The sequence below is a fragment of the Phaenicophaeus curvirostris genome, chromosome Z (assembly GCF_032191515.1).
Source record: "Phaenicophaeus curvirostris isolate KB17595 chromosome Z, BPBGC_Pcur_1.0, whole genome shotgun sequence".
Lineage (NCBI taxonomy): Eukaryota > Metazoa > Chordata > Aves > Cuculiformes > Cuculidae > Phaenicophaeus > Phaenicophaeus curvirostris.
Window position 1 is genome coordinate 23,347,858 of NC_091431.1, and position 10,813 is coordinate 23,358,670.

The 10,813-nt window shown below is 43.2% G+C and overlaps 1 protein-coding gene across 3 annotated transcripts in view; it reads left to right on the plus strand.

Moving 5' to 3' along the window:
• LOC138733107 (metalloprotease TIKI1-like) overlaps positions 1–10,139 on the plus strand; it is a 69,134-nt gene extending 58,995 nt beyond the window's left edge. For 2 of the 3 annotated variants that reach the window (XM_069880024.1, XM_069880026.1), the window contains exons 6-7: positions 5,547–5,795; positions 9,380–10,138. In XM_069880024.1, coding sequence (XP_069736125.1) covers positions 5,547–5,795; positions 9,380–9,560 — 430 coding nt within the window. In that variant the 3' untranslated portion in view covers positions 9,561–10,138. Of the gene's footprint in view, positions 1–5,546; positions 5,796–9,379 lie in introns of all 3 variants that reach the window. The other variant, XM_069880027.1, reaches the window with a different exon arrangement.
• The last annotated feature ends 674 nt before the right edge of the window (positions 10,140–10,813 follow it).

Consider the following 10,813-nt stretch of genomic DNA (forward strand, 5'->3'; position numbering starts at 1 on the left):
TGGAAACAGGATTTTGTTTGTTTTGTTTTGGATTTTCAGTGATTTATTTGGAGGAGATGGGGCTGGTTGTTTGGTTTTCATTTTGATAAAACAAAAGTATTTCCCCCTGTAGGTTTTTAACTCTTAAACTAACAGCCATAGAACATACATGCTTGATTCATCAAACCTGGATGCTATCTCACATAGGCTAGCAGGCTCTTCTTTCCTCTCTTTTAAGTGTTTAACTGCTCTCTGCCTTTTAACATTCTCCTTCTCTTACACTGCTGGTTTTGATATGTTCTGATTACCGTCCCTCAGTCTGGAATCTGACTGCCAGAGTCCACCCAGTCTCTTTTCAAGCTGTCTCCATGACTGATTGCTTTCATATCCCCTGCTCTCTTCTGTATTTTTAAGCCAAGGTATTTGGTGTTCTGCTTCATTGTGCAGCTGTCCTTTGGGATATACCTTTACTGCCTCTTTTTATTTTTCTCTGGGTACTTCTATCCATCTCCATGGTTTCAATCATTACAGAATGCTCCTCCTCCACTCTCTGCTAAGAACTGCATGTATTCTTGCCTCACTTCCTCCTGCACTTGTTGCCACCAGCTTAGGCTCTGCCATCTTTTTCTCTCACATCTCTAGACTCTTGTCAAACATGTGCTCTTGTACATCTCAGATATCCCCGCTCTCCCTCACAGTAGCTGCTACAAGGCATTGTGGAAAGAAGACTTGATCTCAATTATACTACTGACTCACTTTTATCTTCTTTGCCAGGCATGCTCTCCTTTGCTGCTTACATTTCTGTTCCTCATACCCAGCATTTCTAATATGAGGCTTTCTGGCACGGTGATAACCTTTTGTGCAGGCGACACCATGCAAAATCTTGGCCTGTGCTGGGGCCCCACAGATGTGGTGCAAAATAGTAACGCGTTTTTCTCATGCTCTGGTAGCTTCACCTTTCTCTTTGCACCACTTTAGATGCCTTTTTCAGACCGTGAGATTCAAACACTCCAGGTCATGGTTTTGCTATGATTTTTGACAGGGAAATACATTGTTGACTCATTGTTTCATTGCAGTGAAACAGACTAAGCCAAGATTCATTCCCATGATTACATGAACGCAGCCTCCAACCCTGTTGCTACCAATGGGCAGGCAGTCAGACATGGGGAATCAGTCTGTACTTAAACACAAGACTTAATGATCCTGTAACACTTAAGTCAAGCTAGGCAATCCAGCACATCAGTGTTTATGAGGATAATAAAAAATCCTGCCTTCACTGATATTTTTGTATTTGTGAGGGTTTTTTCCCCTCAGAACATTCCTAGCTTAGGTATTCCTAAGAGAGTCATAGTGGCTTTTTAAAGTTTATAGGAAGAGATCTTAATATGAACTTGAGAATAAACAAAATCCAGTGCTACTCTGCAAAGGTGGAGCTGCAAAGAAATCAAGGGCAGACAACTGTGGAAAGGAGAGTTAGATATTCTTAAGTATCAGTGATACTTAATGTGGCTGGGCATCTAGCTCTCTGACCACATCACATGAGTTCATTGTACAGTCAGTGACTCTTATGCGTTTAAAAGCCCTCAATCTGGCATTGATTGCATCTCAAAATGATTCATTACGACTACTAGAAACAAGTCTTTCCTAGATTCTTGATTTTAAAGCTGAGTGAAGAAGCTGAAGAAAATTGCACTTTAGTAATTTCTTTGAGAAAAGTCGTTAATCTTTCTGGATGACTTGGAAAATGATTTAAAAATATGAAACAAATTTCAAGAAAAATCTGAGTTCTGAAGCTCAAGAGTATTTGAGGTGAGGTAAAGACCTGTGGCAAGAGTATGACAGAGTTACGAAGGAAAGGTGATGGAAAGTTTCACCTGATTGCTACCCTGATCTTGTTCTAGAAGGAAATACCAGGGCAGTCTGTGTCAATAAACCCAGCCCAGGCCATTTAAGTGTGGAAACATACCCAGTTACTGTACTAGATAGCAATGCTGCACACAGTCCCCTCAGTACCTGTGGGCTATTTCACAGGGCGAAATTGAGAGAGGAAAAAACTGGCAAATGGTTGAACAGAAACAGAGCATTCAAATAGCTGTTCTGCTGTTGGATACATTAGGGGATGTTAGCTGAGTTGTCTTAAAACAAGAGGATAAGGAAGTCTGCAGTTGTTTCCCTTCCCTGCAACATGGCATTGTGCAGTAGCAGCACAGTCTACTTCTTCCTGTGCTCTGGCTAGACAGAAAGCCCCCTCTGAGGTGTCCTTAGATATCTGTGTGTAGGAACACATAAAGATGTGGGATCATTATTTATGTTTTCCTGTAACAGGCAGACTGCTGGATACAGTCACATAACTTCACCTGCAGACAGGGCTGCCTAAAGTGTCCTGTCCATCTGCAGGGAAAAGGGAATAAGTGCCTGTAGTGCAGTGCAGAGACAGGAGGCTGCTGCAGGAGAAGTCAGACATCATTCAGACAGATCTGACCTAGTAGCTAGTTTTTTGAGTTCTAATCAGTGAATTTAACTATGTAAAAAATTTAATAAGAATAGATGGGTTAGTGATCAGTACTCTACTATTTACTGTGCTTGTAATTAGTATAGGATACAAAAAGAACATTGCTTAAACCTACTAGAAAAGTCTTAAATGTTACACACATGCAAAAAATGGAACGCACAAATCCATTAATATGGTGTGTCAGGAAAAGGATCTCTCAGTCTCAAGGGGTAACTTTGAGAGACATGTGGAAGCCCTGGTCGTCGCAGATATTTGTAGTGTAAGGTACTTGATTTGTAGTCAGATTTCCTGCTATGTTAATGCAGTTTTGGATGCTTATCAGCCCAGTCTCCAGCCAAACTGTTTTTGCATTTTTCTGTGTGTTTGGCAATGAGTTCTCACTGATAGCCTCACACAATAGATTTAACTTCAGTTAGGTCTGGTTGCTGAGCATCTACTGGGACCCAGGCTTGGCTGGTTCAAACAGAAGGAAGGCATCTGTCACAGAGGGCTCCTTCATGCCAGACAAGAAAGGCAAAAGAGGTGCTCCAATCATGCAGCAGCACAAAGGACATTTTATAAACAGCACTGCAAGTTCAATCAAGTTCCTATTATTTTGGTTTTTAACCATTCTTCCTGATTTTATAATGTATATATATTGTAAAATGTTCATCATATAATCACAGTCTTAGTTAAGGTACTTCCTGAGAGAGGGAACTGGCTTTGGAGTAGAAAGACATGAAAGACATAGAATCATAGAATCACCAGGTTGGAAAAGACCTCTTGGATCATTGAGTCCAACCATTCCTATCTGCCACTAAACCACATCCCTAAGCACCTCATCTACCTGTCTTTGTAATGCCTCCAGGGATGGTGGCTTAACCACCTTCCTGGGCAGCTTGTGCCCGATGACCCTTTCTGTGAAAATTTTTTTTACTGATATCTAGTCTGAACCTCCCCTGGCATACCTTGAGGCCATTCCCCCTTTTCAGGTCCCCTGTCACTTGGGAGAAGAGGCCAGCACCCTCCTCTCTGCAACCTCCTTTCTGTATGCGTTTTCAGTTGCTCAGTCATTCCTTGGCAGAATTACCTGCAGAAAGTGTTGCAAATGAGGTTATGTATAGGGGTGTCTGTTCTTAATACTGTTCTGATGCTTCAGGTATCAGAATAATGTTTGGCCTTCCAGGATGGAAGTCATCCTATCCTATCTGTGCCTGTAGCAATTCCAAGCTTTGTCATGGCATGGCCCTGAGATTGGTAGGGGAGGCTGCAGGCACCAAGACATTCCTAATTTACAAGAGAGGGATGGTGCCTATGACGTTCACACTTAAGGTACAGACACAGTGAAGAGAAATTGGAGAAAAGGGAACCATATGTAAAGGACCTTCATATAGATCAAATCGTGTCACAGGAGACAACTAGGGGGAAGTGGTCATTCTGTAAGGTGGAGTTAAAGAGCGGGTGATATGAAGATGTTGTAGAGGAGAACTGAATGTTCATGATACTTCAGAGGCGATAAAGTGAGAGTGTGACTATTCACAAGGATATTAAAAGCAATCAACAGCTCAAGGCCCATCCTATGCCAGTCTCAGTCACATACATTTCACCACATGACCAGTCTGTGATTTTCCTTGCAGGAAATAAGAGAAGATTCTCATCATTTTCTGTGTACTCTCCCCTTCATGTTCTAGTCCAGAACTCAATTTCTCCTTCTTCAGGATGGACCCTCTTTATTTTCTGTTATAGAGATGTGCTCACAGTGATGGGCTAGCTTGAAAGCTGCAGCAAATCTGAAACAATGTCTCTTTTTGGACCTTCTTTCGACGTTGCAACACAGAAAGGAAACTTGCCATAGTTCTGTAAAGATTTCACTGATTCAAGCCAGGTTTCTGCACAGTGATCTGTGGTTCCCTGTTACCTTTCTGAATTACAGCTCAAGCCAGTCTATCTCCAATTCTGTCTTGCTACAGAAGACTGCTGTGTCTCTTTTCTTTATGAAGTATCCATAAAGATCAGGTAGATATTTGTGTCATGCTATGTGTATCCACAGAGTGGATTGAGCTTGTGAGTTTGTCTAAGATACTTGTGAACAGGCGTAGAGGGGGAATATCTTTGTTCCAAACAATAAGAAGTGTGGGTCAGCAAAGCCATGAGTGGCTAGGAAACATGAACATTTCATGCTCCTTGGAGTGCTTATTTGAGTGGCAGGACAGCATTATCTCCTTTTGGAGATCAGCATGGAAACAGTAAATGCTTACATTAGAGGTTAATGCTGCAACAGTGAGTTGAGCTCTGGTCTTTTATGTGTCAGGTGTGTCCCCTAACTTGATATTTTATAAACACTATGTAGTCAGTGCCCTGTACCCTATAGCTTTATGAGAGAGAAAATGAGATGATGGTGAACTTGGCACTGTCACAGCTAGTCTACTTCCAATTACTACAGACTAGATGGCCCAAAGGATTTCATAATAATGAAATAATGAAACAATGAGCCATTTCCTTCAAAGATGGTAATTTGCAAGATTTATTTCTGCAGCCATAACCGCAGTCACTGCTGAGTGGCTAGCTCATTACTTACTTTCTCCACAAGTGAGAGCTGTTGATCTAGGACTGGCTCCTTCAGTTAGTGTGCCTTATTTATCTATGCCCCTTTCCCCTGCCCCTCAATGGCTCTGAGCAGGAATTGCCGACAGGAATAATCTGGTCTGTGTTCTGCAGCATGTCAGACTAGAGTAGGAGTGTGGTTTGTTCTCCTCTGACTTTGAGGGTGACTCCTTTTTTGCTTCCTTCTAGATACACAAAGTTATTCCAAGGAGTTATTCCACTCTGATCCAGACTGCACTCTTTCCTCAGTTCCAGATTGCATCTTTTCCAAAGCTTTTTTCATTAAAGAGGACTATTTGGATCAGAATATTCACTTACAGAAGGGGGAAAGAATACAAGGCAGAGAAATAAGCATGTAGCCAATATGTCAGGGAGAAACACCTGGTTTATATGTGCTTTGATGGTATCTATATCAGGATTCAGCCTCAAAGCCATTTCAAATACTGTCTGTGTTCCCTCCTTCTTCCCGCAGAAAAAAACCCAAAACCTTGTTAGCCTTTTCATCATCACCAGCACACAGCCCCTATGTCACCTCCCAGGAGCTCCCACTGCCGTTGCACACCCGGAAGGAGGAGGATGAAGAGCTTCTGCCTCACCTACTGCTCCCTGATGGCATTGATGTGCGGGAGAGGGTGGACAGGAAATACAAAAAGAAGAAGAAGAAGCAGAAGAAGCAAAGAATACGACAGTTTAATGACCTCTGGGTTCGCCTTGGAGAAAGGTAGCTAACTGCTGGGGAGGGAGGAGGGTTTGTCATGCAATCTGGTCCTTCACGTAAACTAATTAATCCAGTATGCCAAACTCCTGCAGGGGCTAGATAGATGCCGAGGGCAGGATCTGGACTTCTCCTTTCATTGTGATTTTTGCTGAAACATTTATTTAAGGCTGTTTGTGCTTTCTGTGACAAAACAGCTTCTTCCACATGATTAGGTTTCTGGAAAATTAGGCATAATAAAAGTGAAAGTCTTGTCCTGACCACTTTGCATTTGGGTTTGAAGAATTGTGAGCATTATGGTAATCCTCTTGATAACAGAAGTCTGGGTCCAGTAGTAGATGGTACATATCAAAACCTTGGACCTTTACCCAATAGTTGCTGCATATGTGGAAATTGTCTTATCTGGCATATGTGCTTCTTGCATTTGGACAATATTTATGCAGTAGTTCCAGTCTTTGTATTCTTCCAGTCATAAAAAGTATGTGAGCCTCATGACATTACTGAAGATCTAGAAAGGGGAATGACAACCTAATGGATGATGGAGATAATATAAGAAATCAAGTGTATTATGCAGCAAATTTTCACAAATATCCCCTATTTTTCACCCAGAAGACCTACAGGATCTACAGCAGCCTGCAAAAAAGCCAGCTTCTCTCTCTAGCTATACTTAGGCCTGTGGCTGAGTGTGTGCTTTAATGTTTCTCTCTTGTCAGGTAACACGCAGACCTGGGTCTGTTATCTTTTGTTCTTTGTGTCCCTGTTTGTATCTCTGTCATACTCAGGTTGAAAGCACTTTGGTTTTGTAGTTCTGTAAAAAAACAGACAAGCCAGGATGATAGAGAAAAGCCAGCAGTTCTTGACATGAACCCCCTACATTCTCTCTCTCTCTCTTTTTTTTTTTTTCATCTAAAGAATATTTCTTCCTGCCACTCAAGGAACTAAGTATATCAGTGTTCTCCTGTGCCTCTCCTGTCTCATCTCTGTGTCCCAGCTGTACCACTGCTTTGCGTAATACATTGCATAGGCTGCCTGAAAGCAGGAGCGGCAGCTGTGGTTCTGTTCTAAGCAGTCAGCCATTGTCAGACTTTTTAGACCAGATTCCTTTTCCTCTTTTCTAGAATGGCTTTGTGCTCTCTCTCTGTTCCTACTTCCAACCTAAATGTGAGTAGTTTGGAGAGTAAGTCACACAAATGCACATGGAGGTTTGCATGCCTGCTGACAGGTCTACACACAGTCCAAGGTTCACCAGTGCACAAATCCTTATGTCAATCATGTTTGATTTTGTATTTTAATGTATCACTAACTTTCTATTAATATAGTTGATATGGGCTGTATGTGCATAGGATTTTGGAGCTTCTGTTGATACTCTGCTTAGCTGAAAAGTTAAGAATGATTTGGAGTCTTTATGATCTCAATTTCCCACCCTACCTGCACACTGACATGTTCAGTTTTTCACAGAGAGCTGTTCACCTGAAGCTCAAGGGAGTGAGCGGGTCCCCTGATGTGAGATATGCAGGCACTTGAAGCATTAGTTCCTTCAGAAGAAGAGGCATAATGCAAGGACGTGCTATTGTGACTAAATTGGAGGCACGTTAGGGCAGCATACTGGATTGCAAATATTGCAAGACAGTGGTGAAGTAAAAGCAAAGTTAATGATGACAGCTTAGGAAACTACTGCATAAATATGGGAGCAGCAAATAACTCATTTCCTTTTCTTCTTTTGAAATGTTTCCTTTTTTCCCCTACTAATTAAGTCATCCTTTGTGCCAGAAACTTGCCCAGGCAGTAGGTAAAAAAATCTTTTTAGGGGTGAGGCTTTAGCATCAGAAAGCTTGAAAGTCTCGAGATGGAACTGTTAGATGACAGTACTAGAAAAGACAAGCAAGTCATGCTTATTGCTGTCTGGGACATTAGTGTGCCTTTACTGCAAAGGCAAAGCCGTGAGGCAGCTGTCATTCATGCATAGACCTCACTCATGCTCTGGATTTTGTCTTTGTAAAACACGGGGAATCATCACCCCCCCGTGCCCTGACACCACGTGCAAGCAGTCCCTGCTGCTGGAGTAGACTGCCTGGAGAGGATTGAGCTGAGCTGATAGCCCCACCTCGTGGCACAGCAGTAGTGTGTCCCCATGGAAATCCTGCATCTCTGGGCTCAAGCTCACATCCCGTAGGGAGTCTCAGCCCTTTCTATAAGCATTCACAACTTTCCTCCTGTGGGCCTGGAAATGTAAAAGGTGCAGCTAAAGTCATTTAATACAGTCTTGTAGTAGGCTTGGCAGAATTGCTTTGTTTCCTGCTTCTGTATGCATCAGCTGTCAGCTGTATTTCTTTGATGTGCTGCCAGCTGGCTTCTCTCCCGTTACTGTTCAAACCTTCTGTGAGGTCCCTTGGTTATGGAAGGGTAAATGCTTTTAAAAAAGATACTAATAGCCTTCAGTTTCCCAAAGTGTTTTTGCTTAATGCAGCTGGCCAAAATGAGGCAAGAATGGTGCAGAATGGCTGGGGAGCAGGTGCAGGAGAAATTATTCTTTAGTACTTGGCAGGTAGACTAGCCTTTAATTTTGTGCGAATTTGTCTTCTGGTTCCACACAACACCATGAGGCCCTGGGGTGTATGTCAGCCTTATAGCTGTGGAGTCATGCATAACTTTGTTTCCACTGCTGATGACAACAATGCTGATGTAGTACCTGACTCTTCTGATGCTTGACTTGCTGTGCTGTGGAAGCTCCCCCAGTTTAGGACAGCTGCTGTTAACAGCCTGGTGCATACAATTTTCTGTCCTTCATCACATGTTGCTATGATGGGAGCTCAGCATCACGTAGGCTCTGACACAGGTCTTTTTCATCACCACCTCAGATTCCTCACTACAAGTGAGAGGTACTCTGGAATGTGGTGCTCTTCTACCAGAGGCTCTAGTATGCATTTCTGGAAGTGGTTCTTTTTCTCCTTAAAGCACTGCTTTAAGGAATTACTGCTTGTAATTCCTGACCTGTGGGAGGGAAGATGCAGCATAGGAACAAGTTTGGTCCATGCTAAGATGCGTGTACAGAAGCATGGCAGAGAAAATTAATTCAGCTGAAAGCAGGTACCTCACACTTGCTGTGCTCAGTGTCAGTGCAGTGACGTTCTTCTGCAACAAAGCTTGGTTTGTTCTTTTATGTATTTTCTGCTTAGCTGAAGGGCTGATTACAGAGCACTAGGAATACAGTTATCTTACCCACCCTACTGACTGCATTGGAGTGTACAGTTTGGCTAGGTAGACCTGAGTATAGGCCAGGTGTTTCAGTACTATCTTCACCCATCTCAGTCTCTTGCCTTTTACCCCTCAAGACAGCATCACATTTCAGCTAGGCAGCACCCTTACCCCCACAGGGTGACATGGGACCTCCCCACACCTGTGAGGAAGGGACAAGGCAGTGCTCTGCCATTAGGACACGGTCCTTTGGTAAGCATGGAACCAGTGTGACAGAACATTCCCAGGAGCCCAGAAGACTCATTGTGGGGCACAGAGACTGATCACCTCCTGCTCTGTGGGCATTGGGCAGTTCTAAGCTACGTCTGGACTGACATTCTTCTCTTGCCTTGCAGTGCTACCGACCCTCCTCCCCGGATCCGCATCATTAATGGCTACATCACAGTTGAACCACAGCCCCAGGGCCACGGACGGTCTAGACATACTCGCACAGATACCGGGAACACTCGCCAGCTTTCCCATTCTCTCTTCCTCTTGCTGCTGACTTTGACTTTGAATATGATCATGCTGCATTGAAGCACAGGGCAAGCCAAGCTTCAGGGCTTTCACCTTAGAAAGTGAAAAAGAAACCTATGTGGAAAAAAAAAACAACCAAAAATAGAAGACTGAGTGGGACACCTATTCTTTAGCGTGTTCTTGAACTGCCTCCTTTTCCTGAATCTGGATCATTAACACTATTAACTCATTTGACCTGCCAATTACAGGAGAAGATATTTTATTGGAAGTGTCATTTGTCCTTCTCTTGCAGAAGAATGATTTCATGTTATCCCATAATACTTTGGGGAAATTATGATGTTGCTATAACATAGCTGCTGTTTAGCTATAGGAACCTAGCTAAAGTACATTTTTTTTCACCTTCAGTGCCTTGTAAGAAGATTCACACACCACTAACTTGTTTATTGGAACAGAATGTTTTGGTCACATGAGCATAGCTGGCAAAGAGAGGTTGGTTATTTTATGTTTCTAAATTCTTGCTTGTTAGGGCTCCAGATGACACCACCAGATTCACTACACCACCTTCTACAATAGAATAAAACAGTAAAGACCTGTAAACAGAATGTTTCTGCTGTCTGTTTGCCGCTGTTGCAATATCACAGAATCGCAGAATGGCAGGGTTGGAAGGGACCTCTGGAGATCATCTAGTCCAATCCCTGCAAGAACAGGTTTACCTTCATCAGGTTGCACAGAAATGCACTCAAGCAGGTTTTGAATATCTCCGGAGAAGGAATTTCCACAAACCCTCTAAGTAAAGGTATTCCTCATGTTCAGGTGGAACTTCCTGTGTTCCACTTTGTGCGCATTGCCCCTTGTTCTTTCGTTGAGCACTACCAAAAAGGGCCTGGCCCCATCCTTTTGACACCTGCCCTTTTGATATTTGTAAGCATCGATAAGATCCCCTCTCGATGTTCTCTTTTCCAGGCTAAACAGACTGAGCTCACTCAGCCTCTCCTCACAGGAGAAATGTTCCAGTCCCTTAATCATCTTTGTGACACTCTGCTGGACTCTTTCCAGTAGTTCCTTGTCTTTCTTGAATTAGGTAGCCCAGAACTGGACACAGCACTCCAGATGTGGCTTCACTAGGGCAGAGCGGAGTGGGAGGATAAACTCCCTTGACCTACTAGTTGTACTCTTCTTAATGCACTCCAGGATACCATTGGCTTTCTTGGCCCTTAGCACACGTTGCTGGCTCATGGTTATCTTCTTGTCCATCAGGATTCCCAGCTCCTTCTCTGCAGAGCTGGTTTCCAGGAGGTCAGCCCCTAACCTGT